General features: G+C 42.6%; 1 protein-coding gene across 1 annotated transcript; it reads right to left on the bottom strand.

Annotated features, from left to right (window-relative positions):
• Positions 1–2,692: 2,692 nt before the first annotated feature.
• On the bottom strand, positions 2,693–20,017 carry DAPL1 (death associated protein like 1). Its single transcript, XM_060257411.1, has 4 exons — positions 19,586–20,017; positions 9,912–9,999; positions 5,822–5,882; positions 2,693–2,957 (listed from the first exon to the last, which is right to left on the bottom strand). The coding sequence occupies exons 1-4, from the start codon at positions 19,647–19,649 to the stop codon at positions 2,838–2,840; spliced, it is 333 nt and encodes a 110-aa protein (XP_060113394.1). The 5' UTR covers positions 19,650–20,017; the 3' UTR covers positions 2,693–2,837.
• Between the last annotated feature and the right edge of the window lie 319 nt (positions 20,018–20,336).

Here is a 20,336-nt window from a genome sequence, read left to right as displayed (position 1 = left end):
AAACCAAAACAAGCCCTTCAAATGAACTTTTCCCAACTTTTGTATGGATTTGCTTTATAAAATTGAAGATTCAGGCAAAAGCAGCATTGCAGAATATGGTTTAATGAAATATATTCATGGACAACATGGAATATGGGAATAAACTTGTATCTATTCCTCTAGTAAACATTTAGAGGGGAAAAGAAATGCTAGACATTTCAGTTACATAAGAGTTTGAACTACAGAATGTACCAAAAATTATATTTTAGTAAGAATATGCAGACAAAAAAAAAGATAGTACAAAGGTATCTTGCAGAGTATTGAAAAGCATCCCAAGTGACCTTGGGGAATGTTCAGAAATGTTTAAGGCACAAGATATGTGGCTGGCCTGTTGTCAAACTGGAAGTGTCAGAGTCATGAGCCCTGATAAAATGAAGAAGAGGCACAGTATGTAAGGTTGTGAAGAGATCTGAATCATAGAGTTGGAAGGGACCTCCAGGGTCATCTACTCCAACCCCCTGCACAATGCAGGAAACTCACAAATACCTCCCCCTAAATTCACAGGATCTGTCATATGTCATGTCTCCAACAGTGACAAAGTACTGGGAAGTTTCTCAATCCACATCTCATTAGACAAATTCACTAGAAGATGATGAAGAAGATATTGGATTTATATCCCGCCCTCCACACCGAATCTCAGAGCGGCTCACAATCTCCTTTACCTTCCTCCCCCACAACAGACATTCTGTGAGGGTGGGGCTGAGAGGGCTCTCACAGCAGCTGCCCTTTCAAGGACAACCTCTGCCAGAGCTATGGCTGACCCAAGGCCATGCTAGCAGGTGTAAGTGGAGGAGTGGGGAATCAAACCCGGTTCTCCCAGATAAGAGTCCATACACTTAACCACTACATCAAACTCTAGAAACAAAAGTCCTTCAAATAGAGTGCTCGGAAAACCATTCAACAAGACAAAAGAACTCTGGAAGACAAGGAAACTCTTAGAAAAACGCTGAGTGAGGTCTCTTGCTCCTGAGGTCCCATGCCCAATGATCGTTTCCACCGGCAAGCGCATTTTAAGATTCAGTGTTCCACTGTGAAAATTCTAGCAAGTCCCGTGAAAGCATGAGAATTCTTGGCTTCTGGATTATTGTGAACAAGTGTAGTGCATTGGCTTGCATATATGTTTAAATTAACCTCTGAAGGTGTTTGCTAACTTCCAGTGCCTAACAATCTGCAAAGTCCATTGATCTTATGGTTTTCACTACCTTATATTAGTCATGGCTTTTAGCATTTTTCCTATAAAGATTGTCTATGCATAGCCAGCAGAAGATGCTTGTGAGCTACTTGAGTCAAGTTCTACCTATCCATAGGAACACTGTACTCTTAAATACACAGAGAATTTCTTAAAATCCCTTTTATAAAAATGTTCAGGTTTGACAATGTCAGGAAAAAGTATCTGAATGTAAGTCCCAGTAGTACGCCATTTGATAGAAAAATACAGACCAACCATAACAACCTGTTCGTAAGATCTGACCTATGCACATTAATTCATGTGCTAAACTAATTACACTGGCTAAAGTCATGATACTTGTGCCAGCAGTTCTTTAAATTTAAAGGAGACATGTTTCTCATACGATCACTGCTATCTGTCCAGAACAATACAACATACGCAGTTACCACCTAAATACTGGCAGAAAAAAAGGAGAATCTTGCATCTCTTTACAAACTGAAAGCACCCAGTCTAATGGGTCAACACTAAAATAACATCCATAGCGTTACCATGGATTTTCTGGAAAGGACAAGGATTAAGGTGGCCAAGTAAAAGCTGAACTCTTCCTGTGTTGAAGATACTAGTGCCTTTCCACAAATAAGTAACCACTGACTATTATTAGGAGAAGTGCTTTCAGGTCAAAAGGAACCTCAGCGCATGGACATTCTGTATCTGCCTATACAGACATTCTGATCTGCCGTATGAGGAGTTGTCAATCCATGATTATCAAACTACTTACTATCTTCCTGCTAGATATGGCTCCCATGTTTCCTAAAAAAAGGCAGTGCTTTGATTTTCCTCTTCACATATCGCACTGAATCCTGATTTTTCAGAGTTTTGGTTCACAGGTATTAAAGCTAAAAAAAAAAATCCATGCATTATCCTTTGCAGACAACAGGCTGACCTTGCAAATTGCGAAGCTCTCCACATAGGTGTTGAGCATCTGTTACACGTGTTCAAGATATCTCAGGGGCCTTATGAACTGGTTCGGATCATGCAAAAGGTACCCTATATCAAGACACATAAACTGATTATCACGATGAAGCCTACAGTTTTCAAATGATAATAGGAAAGAGAGAAGTTAGGAAAGTTTAGCAACTGTCCTACTTCTTTCCACATTCTCAGATGTGAATGCCATTTATATTTCCAGGCATGGTACAAGGCAAGTGTACATGTATCCTATCAGTATCTCCATATAGTTTCTGGTTTTGCTGCCGGTCTGGGACCAAAAGGAGGCAGGTTATGAATCTCCCATCAAGCTGCAATATAGCCAGTGAATAACATCTGACTTTGTGGCTCATAAGAAGTGTGATAGCCAGCCTCTCTTAAGGATACTGCTTAAAGAAATGGCCCATCTATTCCAAGTTGGAACACCTAAGAGGCTAATGACACGAGAGTTTTCTTAATCTCCTCTTGAGGGGAAAAAAAAGTGCTTTGAAAAAAAAATTGCAGAACATACACTCGTTTTATTGCCTGGAAAATATGAATTAGAAACTGCATAAGACATTTGGTCCATTTACTACTTGCTTAGCTAAGTGCTGTTTTGTTAAGAGCAAGTCTGTCAGATATATGAATATTTTACTCTACATCTTTAACATTTCCGAGGCTGCTGAATAATGCACATTCTTTTGGGTGGTATAATCTTTTCCAGAGTAGGCCGTGGCTTTTGATGCACTCCTTGTGCGGCAGCTGCAGGGAATTTGTGTCTTAGCTGTAAGATAAAAAAGAAAAGTCTTAGAGCAAGAGCAAAAAACTATAAATCATAAGCATTAAAATCCAAGCTGGTACAAGAGAGTTCTCTATTAGATTTGTATCCAACTTCTTCAACAGTGTATCTAAAGCTGTTTGGAGCCTTTATAAAATAAAGTAGTTCCATTAAAAACCCTTGGATTCAGAAGCTAATCATAAGATAAATGGACCCATGAGGAGAGGGGCGAAAGGAAACGAGTACAGCTAAAGTACAGGATTTTAAAATTCTGGGTGCCCCTCCCACCCCCCCACCCCCCCAAAAAAATTGAAATGAATTACATTGAATGCCTCCACATGTATGGAAGCAGCAACTTTAAAGCCAAGAAAGGCAACAGCACATGTTCTGTCCTCCTTTTCTTATTCTGGTTCTCTTACACAAGACAGTACTAAGCTTAGATGCTTCCTGGTACTAAGCTTAGATGCTTCCTGGTACTAAGCTTAGATGCTTCCTGTTCTGATTTGACTTGAGCATAAGCACTTCTGTGTTAAACTCACCATTCTCTGCTCCATTGCATTCATCATAGAAGAGCCTCCAGCACAATACACAAGTTTATGGTGCCAACCACAGCCCTTTTACACCTTATCTAGATGTTTAGCTCATGATGTCTGTCCCAACTGCATCTCATAGCCTGGGTGCATCAACTTTGCAAGTCCCAGCTCAAAGGGCAATAGTGTGAACTCTCTCTAAAAGATGCTTTGCTGTGATGTAGACCCTAGACTGTCCATTTCTGTGCCACATGACCTGATTATTGGCAACAGATTCTAGAGCTAGCAGCCACTGATTCCCCTGCCCTCATCACACTTCCAGATTGTTCCAGCAGTAGTGCTACTTCACATTTCTGACTGACCATAGTGCAATCCCTATGCAGGTGTTTCTTGCAGGTGGACAGCAGTCCACCCATGACTGAAACAGCATTCCAGTATGTCCTTCTCAAGTGAATTGTGCTTCCTCACCCATGATAAGCCTTGCTGGATTTAGCCTCAAAATCGTGGCAAGCCTTGCTGGATTTAACCTCTCTACACTTCAAATGGTTTCGTTACATCCCCTTACAAGCTGTCTCTTTCTAGGCCAAATGCAAGTGTTGGCATAACAAAATGTAGCAGTCAAGGCGGGGGAAGCACAGAAGTTGCATCACACTTATTGATACCTTAGGAATGACCCTTGCTATCCACACAATCAATCCCTGGCATCTCCAACTAAAAATGGTCCAGGCAGATAGGCATGAAAAACCTCAGCTTGAGACCCTGGAGAGCCGCTGCCAGTCTGAGTAGACAATACTGATTTTGATGGACCGAGGGCCTAATTCAGTATAAGGCAGTTTCATATGTTCATAACTGCATTCCAGATGTCCATCCCGAATAAAAATAGCCATTCTGACTATGGACAAAGTTACATTTTCTCCAGGATACATACTGCTGTTTGAGTGCTTAAAAAGTGCAGTTTGCCTAGAACAGAAGTGCTTCCGTAAGAGAAGATTGCAAACAATGAAACAAATTCTGTGGATTTGTTGAATGACAAATACACTGTCTGGTTTTTCATTGTAGGCCTGATCTATACATGCAACAGAATCTATTTAGAATGTTCGCAACTTACTTTTCACCCTTAAGAGTCACAAAGCAGCAAACAACAAAAGAAAAATGTTAAGTAAGCCAAGACAGACAGGCAATATGTCTTGGGTCTGCTGAGATTCAACAGATGGTTCACCCAACATTGGCTACAAGCCTGTTTATTGATATCCAATGGGAACCCAAAGCAGCTTACAATACTGTTGTTCTATTTTATTCTCACAATAACATGAGATAGGTTAGACTGAGGGACAAATGCCTGGCTCAAGATCAACCAGAAAACTTCCATGGCAGAATGGGGACTTAAACTTGAGGTCCTAGTCTGCCACCGTGACCATTAATTATGCCACACTGGCTATCCCAATGCTAGACCAGCTATGGCCACTTCTTCCTGCAGGGAGATTTTACACTGAGCAATGAAAGGTGTTACATGCCAAAACCTTCAACCTGAAATGGTCCAGTCAGCTGTCTCAGGGCTTTTATTACATATTACTTGATTGAATATGTAGTCCAAGGCTAAGAGCTCATTATGGAGTTGACTGAAACAGAAGAATATGCACTTTACCTCCCCTTAAAAGACATGTGTTATAGCCAGAACCTTCAGTTTAAGCAGCAGCATCTCCCTTGAATTCAGGCCAGAGATTTATCCTATTACTAAAGGGGCAAATTGTGCCTCTGGCCAACTCCACAGCAGTTGCTTCTGAAATATTAGCCTCTAAGCTGTTTTAAACAGTCACTCTGGAATCCACATTCTTCTTGTTCTTCTGTGATCGCTGTATACAGATGAGAAAGGCAAAAGACAAGGACTGCGGGTAGGAGGCAGCTCAAACAGAGCAACTGCATTTGCTGTCTGAAGCAGAGCAGCAAAATTAATTCCTGTTGCAACATTTCAATATTTCAGATGCCCCAATAAGGATTAGTCCTATTTATTCATATTGAGAAGGCAGGAAACATCCTGTGGAGATTTTAAATGTAGAGCACAGCTTGAGAAGTGCTGGAATGATTAGAAGTCATGTTCCAGCACGTTGTGCCTCAGATGAAAATAGCATTCAAATACTTTTCAAGCTAAAGGCAGCTTTTAAGTGCTCTTTATACCCCTCCCTTCTCACGTGGTTAAGAAAAGGAGGGGCCGAAGGGGAAATTGTTGATATTTCTTAACATACTGGACACATTTCTTTTAGCACCTGTTCAGATACAGTTCTTATGTGTTTGCATTAACACAATTCATAATCAAGTGCAAGTCTACTCATGTATACTTACTTTCTCCAATGCATCTGCCAACAAGACGCTCATGCTTTGCATTTTTGCAATGCTAACCGTACTGTGAAAGAGGGGAAAAAGGATTTAAGCCAGGGGTTTGGTCTTAAAAAAATTAAAGAGATCTTTCATGTTTGCTGACTAATGCTCCCCATCCAATCTACAGTGTAGTTTTGGTTGTGCAATTCATACAGTCAATGTTCTATGCAAAGATGTCAGTCACAGTGGGGACTAGGGATAGGCATGGACCAGAAATATTTGAGGTATGTGGAGGTTCACAGTTCGTGGATTCCATGAACCCTGAACGTCCACAGACTTTTCTGATTTATGAACTAGTTCGTGGTCCATGAGGTCCGTGGGGACTCGGAAATGGACTCAGCAGACTTCTGGGTTGTGTTGAGGCAACAGCCCAATGCCAGTGAGCTCAGGAGGCATTTAGATGCCTCCTGAGTTCACTCCCCATGAACTGTGTAGTTTAACTACAGTGCTATCTGTTTTAGGGGTCTTTTGCTTATGTTTTACAGGTGTTTTGCTTATTAGTCTTGTGCAGAAGAAAAATCAATACTCTGAGCATGGCTCGATTCCAGGAATACTTCAAGTACTTAAAACACCTGCAAGATGAAAGGAAGCCCACAATATTTTCTTTTGTGGTTTTACTATATATAGTAAACATTTCTTTTGGAGAAAAATAAATGAGATTTTTCAGCACTGCCATCATGGGCAGCTGCTTAAGATTGCCAAGTGTTATAACATTTTGAATGTCTTAGGCCAGGGGTGACAAATGTCCATCCTGTGGACCTTATCCAACCCCCACAAAGAGCTTCCATCCAGCCTTCGAGGAACTGCCTATGGCTTGCTTGCTTCTCCCTCTCTCCTGCTTCTGTCACTGCCATTTTTGTTTTTCTCTGTGGGACTGAGGCAGCTGAGCAAAGCAGCCTCTCCTTGCTCCTTCCCTCTTTCCCCCTCCCTGTTCCCCAAGGAAGGGGAGGAAGGAGGAGCCTCAGCCAATGGAGGAGCTTGGCTCTGTAACTCTGCTGTGTGATTGAGCCTGGCAGTGCTAGAGCTCTCTCAATCAAAGCTAGAGCTGTGCCAGGCTCTCTCAATCACACAGCAGAGCTACTGCGCCAAGCTCCTTCATTCCCTTGGGGAAGAGCGAGATGCTGCTTTGCTTGGCTGCCTCAATCCCATAAGAGAAATACAAAAAGCACCTGTAAGACCAATATAGCAGGGGTGGCCAACAGCAGCCCCAGATGTTTTTTGCCTACAACTCCTATAAGCCCCAGCATTGGCCATGCTGGTTGGGTCTGATGGGAGTTGTAGGCAAAAAACATCTGGAGAGCTACCGTTGGCCACCCCTGCAATATAGTTTTATTCAAGGAAAGTAAGAACTTTTTGCCTTGCTTCTCACTAACAGTCTCTCTGCCCCCAGGCTTCTGCTTTCCTTGGAGCAAGCAACCGATTTCCCACTAGTCACTGTGCGGCTGCATTTTGACTCATGGCTCTCTCTAATTTCCTTCACAGCTTCCGGAACTAAAAAAAAAAAGACCAAGTCACCATGAGGGAAATTGGAGGAAGCTACGGGTCAAAATACGGCCACACAGTGACTACTGGGGAATTGGTCACTTGCTCCGAGGAAAGAAGCAGCCCGGGGGTACAACAGCTGCTAGTGAGGAATCAGTATCTCTCCTTCACACATACACATATTGACCACTATGCACTGCAGTCTCTCTATTCTTGGACAGCCTCATAGGAGTTGCAGTTATTTTTCTGAGGAAGACTATAGCTTTGTAGATAAACACATAGCCCTCAGTCTATGTCATGGTGCCTTCACATTTTCTTGACCAGCACATAAAGCAATTTTTGTACAAAACCTCATTTCCCCTGAATCCTAGGACACAGAGCACTGACCATTAAATTTCTGCAATGAATGTTAACAAATCAAAAGTAGGTTTGCAACTTACAGATATATACCTGATCAACATCTGAACAGCATACTCAGGATTGCTACATCACAGACATTATCTCCAGATTTTGATGCAATAATTCAGAGCAAGAGGTGTCAGTTATCGGAGACTGCTAAATAACCAAAATACTGCAAGAGTGCTAATGTTTAAGTTTTTTTTTAAAAAAAAAAACTTTGTGTTTGTGCCCTTTATAAAGTTTATATCTCTGCTGCCCGAAATGACATTTTATGACACACGTGGCCCAGCCTGACAAGGTCTCATTTATGTCAGATCTGGCCCCCATAACAAATGAATTAGATGCCCCATCTTAAATAGTACCTCTCCGATAAGAGCAAAACTTTAGATCATTGTCCTTTGTATTTTGCCCGAAATCAGGGGTGTCAAACATGCAGCCTGGAGGCCGAATCAGGCCCCTGGAGGACTCCTATCAGGCCCCTGAGCAACTGACTCTTGTCTGCTTCCTTCTCCCTCTCTTGCTTCCTTCTGCATCACAGCTTGCTTTGCCAGGCTTGCTCAATGGCACAGGAGCTACAGAGCAAGGCCTCAGCCAATTTTTTCCATTGGCTGAGGCTCCTCCCTTGGGGAGGAAGGGGGGGGGAGGCAGAGTTTGCTTTGCCAGGCTCTCTCAATCACACAGCAGAGCTACTGAGCCAAGCCTCTCCTCCTTCTATTAGCTAAGGCTCCTTCCCCTCCTGGTCCCCTGGGGAAGGAAGGAAAGAGACAGAGCTTCCTTTGCCCAGTTCCCTGGATCCCATGGAAGAAATACAAAGAAAGCACCTTTAAGACCAACGAGTGCTAATGTTTTAAGCATGTTTTAAGGTTTTTTTTTAAAAAGATCTTTAATTGTGTTTGTCTGTGTCCTTTATAAAGTTTATATCTCTGCTACCTAATCTTAAATAGGTACACACCGTCCAGCCTGACAAGGTCTCATTTATGTCAGATTCAGCTCTCATAACAAGTGAGTTCAATACCCCTGCTTTTACTAAACCATTGCCACAACACTCTGCAAGATCAGTTCCCACATACTTATTCTGTAGGAGATGGAATGCAAATATATACTAATTGTGCAATCCTAGGCACACTTAACTAGAGTGTACATTCTATTGAATGCAGTGGGATTCATTCTGAGGATACATATTTACTCTGCCTGCACTGTCAGTGACCGAAGTCTGGGGCAACTAAAGAATAGTCCGGCACTTTGCTCCAAAGTTCTGAATCCTTACAACTCATGTTTCTAGGCTAGGGTTTCTAATCACCTGGAGAAAAATTGTCCTGTCCTTTTAACAGAGGATTAAAATAGGATGTTTACCAGGTGATATTATTTACTTCATTTCACAAAAAGCTTCAGCTGCCCATTTCCACACAGCAAAACCACTCTTAAAAAGAGGACATCCCCACCCCACCCAGTTTGTTAGCTACTTTATCAGTGTCTGACTGGAACATTCTAGCTACTTTGGAAATTAAGCAGGTAACAGGATTACAACCAAACTTGTGAAAGATCTATTTGATTGGCTCTGAAGCGTCACATGAGACTTAGGGACAAGTGGAGCTATGCAGGCAGCAAGCAAGACAGAACATCTCAGTGGTAACAGTTGTTAGAATGTCAAGACAAACAGAACACTGGAGACAACAGGGCAAACAGACAGCAAATTGGGAAAATGGCTGGGACAGTATAGCATTTATCAAAGATTTCAGGTTTTCACAGCTGGTAACATCATTATGCACAATGCATTGCACATTATGCACTCAATGCACAGCAGCCAAGAAGGTCAGAGCGCCTGCTCTAGCTGCAACGCCACTGAGGATGTTCTCCGTAGCTGAGAACGAAACGTCTGGAAGGAAAACTTTCTCCAGTAGAACACGGCACTTGATCCCGAAAGACTCTACAAACCCTAATGAGTATAGCATTTTATCTTGCTGGATAATTTATACCTCTGGTTATTCTGATCAAAAAAGTATGAAGTCAGAATTGCATTTTCTACAGATTTTTGCTTTTTTTTTTTTTTTAAACCTTCCCATGCATTATTTTCTAGCACTAAAGGTACTGTGTCACCTCTTGCTCCTTTCATTTACTTGCCATAGTAGTATAGCGATTATATTGCTGAGAAATGAACACAATCTTAACATACCTGGTCCTTTCTCTCCCATGGACTTTGGGACTCCTTTCAACAGGTCCATTCTCCAGCTTCTTAGAAACTCTCATACCTCCAGCTTTAACTATAGGAGAGATATATTAAACTAGGATGAGGTATTTCAGAAGCAACTGGTCTTCTGCTGGTTATGTAAGAGAGACAGCCAAATGCTCAGAAAGACATACGTAATATAGAGCAAAATCCTCAAGGCTTCTACTTTGCCACATTTGAACTTCCCTTTCCACATATTCTGGTGCACATCAGATCTTAAGGTACAGTTTTTAAGTAGTCCAACATCATCCCTTTGCGCTGATAACATGGACTCTTGCATATGTGTTTGTTTTGCAGACTGGTTAATACTGACTGTGCTTTTCACAATTCGTTTACCCACAAATGTAGGCCCTTAAACCTTTTGTGCCTGCAGTACACACAGCTTTCACAACCACATAGCCAGGACCGATCACGTGGGGGGTGCTTCAAATATGAAAGACCTGTGCAACTGTGATATTTATACGGGTACCATTCTACAGAGGTATTCCACAAGGCTACAATCATCACCAAGCAGCTTGATAGCGTGTGAAGGCCTAAATTAGTGACAGTGTTAAATCATCTTGCTGAGCCTTATTCAAAACTTTTAAGTTACTCTAGCATGAAAATATGAAATCTACCTTTAGTTTCTCCTTAGTTGGTTAAGAATTGAAAAGATAGGAGGGAATGTTTAGTTCTCTTTGCAATATTTTGAGTCCTCATAGATATTCACCCCAATTCTGAAATTGCTTTACAATGATAAAAAAAACCAGAAGCATATAAACAAGGATACCATGAGCATTTTTGTTGTGTGATGCCTTCAAGTTGTTGCAATTTCAGTTTCGAGCACTCTGCACATAATTTATCTACTACAGGTAGTCCAGAATAAAAGTGTCCTCCTCATTCTCTCTCTGAAGATGCAGAAATCCTTCCATTTGCATTCTATTAACTGTCAATTAGGCCCTGTTAACATGCCTGTCAGTCACAAACCAATTAGCACCCATTAAGGTACAGATGACCTAGCAACAACAATTTAAGTGTTCAGCAATGTCAAACACATTCAGCTTTAACAGCACGTCCAGATACTTCAGATAAAATAATCCAAATATTGCAAGATTTTTAAAGTGTCAGGCTAAGAGGTGGAATAGGGCTTCGGTGATATCTTATTTGACGCACAGGTGTAGCCAGGTTCAGCCTGTTCAAAGGCGATATGTCCTCTTAAAATTATAGTGAGAAATACAGAAATAGCTCAGGTTATTTAATAAACAATTTATATCCAGCCTTTCCTCTTGTCCAAGGTGGCTTACAATAATAGTCATCTACAGCTCACAACTCACAACTCATGGAGAGCCAGTTTGGTGTAGTGGTTAAGTGTGCGGACTCTTATCTGGGAGAACCGGGTTTGATTCCCCACTTCTCCACTTGCACCTGCTGGAATGGCCTTGGGTCAACCATAGCTCTGGCAGAGGTTGTCCTTGAAAAGGCAGCTGCTGTGAGAACCCTCTCCAGCCCCACCCACCTCACAGGGTGTCTGTTGTGGGGGAGGAAGGTAAAGGAGATTGTGAGCCGCTCTGAGACTCTTTGGAGTGGAGGGCGGGATATAAATCCAATATTATCATCTTCTTCATGCTAGTTCAATGCATTACAACGCATGCTGTATAGTGACACCTCCCACACATTGGCATTGCCCCCCCCAACCATTTCTTGCTTACAGACAACCTGCTAACCTAAAACAACTTCTCACCTACAATGATAAACTATTTAATAGTAACATGGACTCTGGTACCAAGGCCTGCAACAAACCAAGATGCCGACTTTGCTCTCATATAGGAGCAATACCACCACTGTACTCAGCAACATCAGCCGTACCATCTCAGGTTCCTACTCCTGTTCATCCTCTAATGCGATTTATGCCATCAAATATCAGCAATGCTCTCCACTCTACATTGGACAAACAGGGCAGTCCCTTCAACAAAAAATTAATTGACATAAGTCTGACACCAGAAACGACAACCTTCATAAACCGGGGAAGGAACATTTTAACCCTCCAGGACATTGTCGCTGACCTCAAAGTAGCAATTATCTTACAAAGGGAGATTAGAAAGAGATTGCAACTGAGAATGAAACTGAAGACAATGCAATCCACCTGGATTGAATAGAGGCCTAGGTTTCCTGCTACTATCATTTGGCATCTGAAATCACTCCACTTTCTAATAATATAGGACAGGGACTCACATCCTAGCTGTATCTGAAGAGGTGAGCAATGACTCACAAAAGCCCTGACACCAATTTACCTGAAAAGGTAAATTAAAGACTGGCCTGTACTTGGCCACCTCATCTCTAGACAATGGAAGTTTTCGAAGCAGAGGCCAAATAATTGACTCCTTCCAAGCCCTAGGGAGAGTCTCCCACATGGAGGAGTTAAAATCTGGCAAGTCCTGAAGGATTAATATAAAGACATCTCACCTACAGTTTTAAATAGGATTTTACAGTATCATCAATTCACATGGTACACAGCAGAGTAAGCACAGGGAGGTAAGAAAGGTTTACAAGTTAAATTTTGGCTGGATTAGTAGAAAAACTGGTGGGAAAGAAAGAGGATGTGTAATCAATAGCGAACCTGTGAAAATTTATATACACTAGGTGGGATGAGAACTATAAAGGGTTAAAGCAAAAGTTTCAAAGAACAAAGATTTTTGAGCAAATACTGTACTACATAACTATTCTTGAAGAAAGTTCTAGGGGTAGAAGGCAGATGACAAGGGAATACAGATTTCATTAGGCATTTGGCCTTCATTGGAGTAAATGGGCTTAGGAGGGTGTAACTTCGTTTAGAAATGCATTGCAAATACTGTAAAGCTTGTCTTTGGTATTCAGCTTGTGCAAGACTCTGCAATTCTTCTGGCTTTGCTCTATTAGCGGTATAATTAGTCAACTAATGTTTTAATCAAGATTAAAATTAATCGGTGCAACGGAGAGCAAGCAATTCCATTGGGGTTCTTGGAGGGACACTTGTGAAGATCACTTAAAATCATGACAAGAAGTCTTGTTCCCTGTACCAGCACTTTTGCAGGTGAGAACATCAGCAGGAAGGAGGGCGTTTTGCTTCTAAGTTCAGCAGCCTCCTTCCACAGGAGGTTTGTAAAGAAAGCAACACCTCTTGTGAGGTTCCAAATGTGACCTTTTCCAAGAAGCATTGATTTAAAGTTCCATTGGAATTTTTTTGTATATCCAGTTCTTAACTTTTCCTTTGTGAAGATTTAACCTACTTTTAAATATTGTTTGACGCCTTTTGGAAACTTCTCCCCAAATCTGTAAAAGTGGCATAAGCTTGCACAGAACAGTGATATTTTCCTTGGTCTGATTTCAGACTAAAGTTGTATGCATGTATGTATGGCTTTCTGTAGCAAAAAAATAAATTAAAAAAAGCAGATATTATTGCTTTTTTCTTTTTTCCAACTGTATTAGTTGATCTATGGTCTAATTTCTAATTTTTGTTGGTATTCTTTTTTGCTTTGTTTTTTCTTTGTTTAGTCCATTTTATAAAAATAAAATTCATATCATATATCACAAGCACATTAATTATAAATAATTCTTTTTCAATGTCCCTTGCAGTACAGCAGAATTACTAAAACCCAGTTCAGAAATCCTTGGTTTGAATCTAATCTTTGCCATGGGTTCAGTCAATAGCCTGAGGGTAGAAATACATTCAACATGTAGTACCAAAATATTTTCCACAGACTTAAAAAAAAAAATTATTTCGTTGCTGAAACAGCAACAGGAAGCGCATGGAGAAGGAACAGAGCAAGGGAAATCAAACTTTTAAAGATTGGACTTATTTATTGCCTTCATTTATACCTGGCCTTTCTCCCCAACTGGTAGCAGCCCCATGGTGCGGAGTGGTAAAGCTGCAGTACTGCAGTCGGAGCCCTCTACTCACGACCTGAGTTCGATACCAGCAGAAACTGGTTTCAGGTAGCCGGCTCAAGGTTGACTCAGCCTTCCATCTTTCCGAGGTCGGTAAAATGAGTACACAGCTTGCTGGGGGGAAAGTGTAGATGACTGAGGAAGGCAATGGCAAACCACCTCGTAAAAAAAAAAGTCTGCTGTGAAAACGTTGTGAAAGCAACGCCATCCCAGAGTCGAAAATGATTGATGCTTGCACAGGGTACTAACTTTACCTTTTTTTCCCCCTCCCCAACTGGGACTCAAAGCAGCTTATGGAGTTCTCTCCTCCATTCCATCACCACAACAACTCTATGAGTGAGGTTAGGTTGAATCCAAAGTGCCATGAAACTTGCTGCGTGAGCTTCAGAATTCTGGGAACCTGGTTCTCCTAGATCCTAATCCAGTACTCAAACCACTATACTGCACTAGTCTTCTCCATTACACTGAAGCCCAAGTAACAGCACTATAATGTTGGTATAAGGACCGCAGAACTAAATATAACGCACAATTCCATCCCCTGATGCATAATTCTGTCTTAGTAACCCTTCTCTGCAATATAGAGATAATACATTGACTTGTTTTATAGGGGATGTTTGAAGGATTGCCAGAGGGCTCTGAACATTTTAAAGTTTTATATAAATGCCAGCTATTATTTATTCATTGCAACAATTCTGCTCTCTCGGCAAAAATTTGATAATAACGATTGCATTTTTGAGTGAAGCCACTACTGCTTTACCAGCTTTAGATAAAAATCCAGTGGTAAAGCAATCTTGTAATATTTCTTCTTATCCAACATGGTTGGCATCTGAAACTCACAGTGCACCACTGAAGTCAGTGTCAACATGTGTTTAAACCTGAACTTTAACAATACTGATGGTCCTTGAACTTGCTTATTTTGAAATGGATTTTATCATGTGTAAAAATAATAGTCCATATCTTCAAACTTAATAATAATAATAATAATAATAATAATAATAATAATAATAATAATAATAATAATAATAATAAGTTTTTATTTATATCCCACCCTCCCCGCTGAGGCAGGCTCAGGGCAGCTTACAGAACATGATATGTTATCATGATATAACAATACAAGTAAAATCAATCAGCAATATAAATATAAATACAAATATAAATTAATTTTAAAAAGCTAAAAAACAATACAGTGGTGCTACAGTCTCTATTTATCCAGGCAGCGTAATATTCATTCTGGTTACGTCTTAAAGGCTTCTTGGAAGAGGGCAGTTTTGCAGGCCCTGCGGAACTGGTTGAGGTCCCTCAGGGCCCACACCTCCTCCGGCAGCTGATTCCACCATTGGGGCGCTTTTATAGAGAAGGCCAGCTCCCTAGTTGTTTTAAGTTTGGCTTCCTTAGGCCCAGGGATTTCCAAAAGATTTTGTGAACTGGAACGCAGTGCTCTCTGGGGAACATATGGAGAGAGGCGGTCCCTAAGGTAGGCAGGTCCTCGGCCAAACTTGATGGAATGCTGGATAAGTCTTGCAAAGTGGAGCAAAATTTTGTCTGTATGTCCTTACCAAATTTTTTCCCCACAGGATATAAATCTAATTCTCAACATGGTTCCATCTGGGGATACTTAAATCCGGAGACCGGAACCATGGACAGACAGTACAGATCTTTCTACAAACCTCAGAAAAGCCCCAGGTTTGAAGAAAAACCTGAACTATAAAAAATATATTGTGGGCTAAACTCTCCAAAATAACAGAAGCAATTACAAAGCAGATGCCATTGGTGGCCATTGCTTAGGCAACCACAACAGTATTACACAGTCTTCAAGCCTTGGTTTCTGTCAGTAAAAGGCAAGCAAAGCAGGCAGGGACCTTTCCAGGACTGTTTTGGCCTTTAAAATATAACTCATGGGACCCAGCCTGAAAGCACCCACAGGGTAACTTACTACTTCCCTGACTTCATTGACTCTACCAGGCCTACCTGCTTGCTATTGTTCAACAGGAGATATCCCATGAAACCCAGCATGGTACAATAGTTACAGTTCCGAAGCACAATCTAAGTAGGATTGCCAGGTTGTAGCCAGCAGCCCACAGGAAGAAATGGAGGGGTGGGGCCTGGAATACCAGCATGCTTTGTACCAGCATGCTTCCATCACTTCAGGTAAAAACTAGAAATTACAGGGTGGACACTATCATTTTATAAAAACTCCACAGTTTTACCATAGTGTTTTTGCCCAATGCTACAGCATCTGCTGCGTCACTTCCAGTAAAATGTAAGCATGTCAGCGCACATTCCATTCCCTGCCTCTTTTCTTCCCACTATAGCGGGATGCCTGCTATCCCTGGATCAAGGGGACCCAAGCTGGAACCACAAATCTCCCGTAGAAGTTCACTGGGTGCTCATGGTAAGTTAACTATTCTCAAGCCTACAAGGTTGTTTGAGGACAGAATGGAGGAGAATGCTGTAAACTGCTTTGGAACTCCATTGTGGAAAGGAAGTGACATAAATAAATACAACTGAAAAAGAGGATCAGATACAAGGTAGGTTGGTAGGTGGGAAATGCTGGAAGAGAAGGACCAGACACTGTCTCTTAGCCATGGCTTTCGAGGATGAGGGGTATACAAGAGAGTCAGATAGACAGGCAAACTGTGGGTTCCCTTCCTGTCTGCTCTTCTGCCTCAGTCTTTTTGATGTGTAGACTGATTCTCTCAGGGAAATTGCTTTCTTCCTTCCATTCACACTTCTCTCTCACATGCACACACAAAGGAGTACATTTTGCTCTCCATCTTTGGCACCATGGATGATGCAGGACATACATCTCTGCATCTGCATCCATCCAGGTAGTTAGCATAGATTCTACTCCTATCTTTCATCTATCCTTAGAATGAAGTTCACTAAATAAAGAACTCTTTCTCAGTCTTTGAAACTGACACGTGGCTCTGTGTAATTCTGTAACTTTGCAAGCACATACAGAACACAGAAGATCTGCTATGCGTACTCTGCTAATTTTTTACAGGTTCCTGGCTTACCATACCAGTGAATCTAAAAGGAAAGAGAAAGGAAGTATGACAAAGTAAGGATATGGAGATTGCCAGTAGGATGCAGGAAATAGTGTGGGGTGGGGAATGCAGGAGAATGAGGTGCCCTCCTGCAAGTCCTTGTAAGTCCTGCACTGTGCAACTGGTCTGGCAGTTGGCCTGGTGCAACTAGGGGTTTTTAGGGAAGTTTAAGAGAAAATGTAGGAGAGGTGGAAAAGAGATGCCTGCCACAAGCTCTTGTGGATCTCTCCAATATAATTATCTATATTTTGAAGTCATTCACACTAATTTCAGTAGAAGCGACTTCTAAGTAAGTATACTTTCCTATTGCTGCGATCACACACACTAAATAATGCACTTTCAATGCACTTTCCAACTGGATTTTACTTGTGTGAACTGGCAAAATCCAGTTGGAAAGTGCATTGAAAATGCATTATTTAGTGTGTGTGATCACAGCCTATTACAGCCTCAGTTAACCTATTAGTTGATTAACACCCAAATCAATCTCTAATCAGCTGACAAATATAATCTGTTTGTCAGGAGACAACATTCCACCAAGGCCTGAGCTTTCCCTCCTCTTCTCAGCCCCACCTCTGATTTGTTAGTTCTGAAAACGAACGTCTGCCTGGGGCTGTGTGTGCTTTACCCTTCAGAGATTCAGTAAGTAGCAAAAGGCCAAATTGTACAGGCAAACCTATGAGTATCAGATTCTCCTGACTTGAAGCATCAAGCTGAAAGCTAAATTATACTGAGAAATTAAATAGTCTGTGTTTTCAGATCTGTAAAATCGCTTTGAGTCCTGCTTTGCAGAAGAAAAAATATTTTAGATAAATACATCAAATTCAGGCAACTGCTTTTGCTTTTTTAAGGCACAGAAGTAGCAGAAATGGATACAGATGAAAATCCATCATGCTGCTGATAGCGGCGTCTCCCTCCCCTGCTCACACACGCACCTTATTAACCCCTGAGAAATGAACATCTGTTTTGGCACAGGATGATCTCAGTCTTGCCAAGATAAAAAGGCATTTTATGTATCCCAAGAAGCCCCTCCCATTAACAGAGTTAGAAGAAGATGATGAAGATATTGGATTTATATCCCGCCCTCCACTCCAAAGAGTCTCAGAGCGGCTCACAATCTCCGTTATCTTCCTCCCCCACAACAGGCACCCTGTGAGGTAGATGAAGATATTGGATTTATATCCCGCCCTCCACTCCGAAGAGTCTCAGAGTGGCTCACAATCTCCTTTACCTTCCTCCCCCACAACAGACACCCTGTGAGGTAGATGAAGATATTGGATTTATATCCCGCCCTCCACTCCGAAGAGTCTCAGAGCGTCTCACAATCTCCTTTCCCTTCCTCCCCCACAACAGACACCCTGTGAGGTGAATGAAGATATTGGATTTATATCCCGCCCTCCACTCTGAAGAGTCTCAGAGCGGCTCACAATCTCCTTTCCCTTCCTCCTCCACAACAGACACCCTGTGAGGTGGGTGGGGCTGGAGAGGGCTCTCACAGCAGCTGCCCTTTCAAGGACAACCTCTGCCAGAGCTATGGCTGACCCAAGGCCATGGCAGCAGGTGCAAGTGGAGGAGTGGGGAATCAAACCCGGTTCTCCCAGATAAGAGTCCTCACACTTAACCACTACACCAAACTGGCGTAGTTTTGCTTACTCTTTTAGCCCCCCAATTTTTTTTTGTGCTACAGTTTGGATGTCTCATGTAGGTAATTAGGTTTTCATTGTTAATGACCTTGATTTTTAACAGCCCATTCCACAGACATAAAACTACTAAACTACAGCGCTTGGCAACATTTCATAGGTTAGTGGTTTCTCACTTCTAACAAACTAGGAGTATGGTCCACTTCTCAAATACGTGAACAACCACATGTTAATGTTTTGGAAGCCAGAAGGTTATTTCCAGGGGGGGGAACGGTGGCATTACCACCAATTTCGCACTAGAGCCTTAATCCTGGTTTAGCCCAGTCCCCAAACGGAGATTCTACACTAGAATCAGAGAAACCAACTCAATGATTTTAGTGTAGAATGTCAGCTTGGGGACAGGGCTAAGCCGGGATAGCATAGTGCGAAATGCTAGAAAGAAGCCCTGTTACGATTGCTCTTGGGGAATTTCCAAAAGGGAGGAGCTCCAGCAGCGCAGAACGGCCTTTGCCAAAACGAGCCCGTCACAGGAGTCTGTGATCAACAACACGCATAACTGCGTGAGAGCATGCCTTTGGAAAGGAACGCACCTTTCTAGCAAGCAGGCAGAAATGCCTCCTAACAACAGCAGAGCGTGACAGAAGAGCATCACAACACAGGGGGGGGGGGGGACACAGAGCCCAGGGCAGCCAATTTGGAAAGGGAGTCGCAGCAGAAAAGCCCATGAACTCCCTCCGCTTTCTGTCTTAACTCCCCCTCCAAAAAAAAAAAAACAAGCGTTGCAGAACTTCCATTCCTTAGACACGGGACGGTTGGCAGAAAACTAAAGCACAACACTGAATACTGAAGCACGACATTAGTGCCTCGCGAAGGGGATACAAACTCTCCCCCTCTCTCCAGCCCGAGCCATCTCCTGCAAACCTGACTTGGGGCGCGAGCGAAGAGCAGCGCTGCGCTCCAGCGCCATCGCCCCAAACGCGCCAGCGGCGCGCGCCGCTCCCGACCTTCCCACCCTGCCCGCGAACTTGCTTACCTGCGGGGGAACGCCCCCCTTTCAAGGGGGAGGTCGGCGCCAGCCCGTCGGCCTTTGTCAGCATCTCCGCTACGGGAGGGAACGAGTCCGAAACGGCCGCCGCTTGCACAACCCCTACCCAAAGTCTCTTTCCCCTCGGGAGCCCAGCGATGCGCCTTTATTTCTCCACGGAGCAGAAGGGGGCGGCGCTGGCCAGGGAAAGAGGCGGGGAAGGGCAAGGCTGGCCTGCTGGCGCCGGGGGAGTGAAGCGAGCAGTGTGTTCACGGAGGCGGGTCAGAAGATGGGGCCTAAAGCGCGTCTCATCGAAGTCCAAGCCTCGCTGCAAATGTCAAGGCAGCGTGCGTTTGCAATAAAAAAAAGGCCAACGCCATGCTGGGAATGATTAGGAAGGGAACTGAAAACAAATCAGCCAGTATCATAATGCCCCTGTATAAATCGATGGTGCGGCCTCATTTGGAGCACTGTGTGCAGTTCTGGTCGCCGCACCTCAAAAAGGATATTATAGCATTGGAGAAAGTCCAGAAAAGGGCAACTAGAATGATTAAAGGGCTGGAACACCTTCCCTATGAAGAAAGGTTGAAACGCTTGGGACTCTTTGGCTTGGAGAAAAGTCGACTGCGGGGTGACATGAGAGAGGTTTGCAAGATAATGCATGGGATGGAGAAAGCAGAGAAAGAAGTCCTTTTCTCCCTTTCTCACAAGACAAGAACTCGTGGGCATTCGATGAAATTGCTGAGCAGACGGGTTAAAA

The sequence above is a fragment of the Heteronotia binoei genome, chromosome 16 (genome assembly GCF_032191835.1).
Source record: "Heteronotia binoei isolate CCM8104 ecotype False Entrance Well chromosome 16, APGP_CSIRO_Hbin_v1, whole genome shotgun sequence".
NCBI lineage: Eukaryota > Metazoa > Chordata > Lepidosauria > Squamata > Gekkonidae > Heteronotia > Heteronotia binoei.
This window is presented reverse-complemented; position numbering and strand designations above follow the sequence as displayed.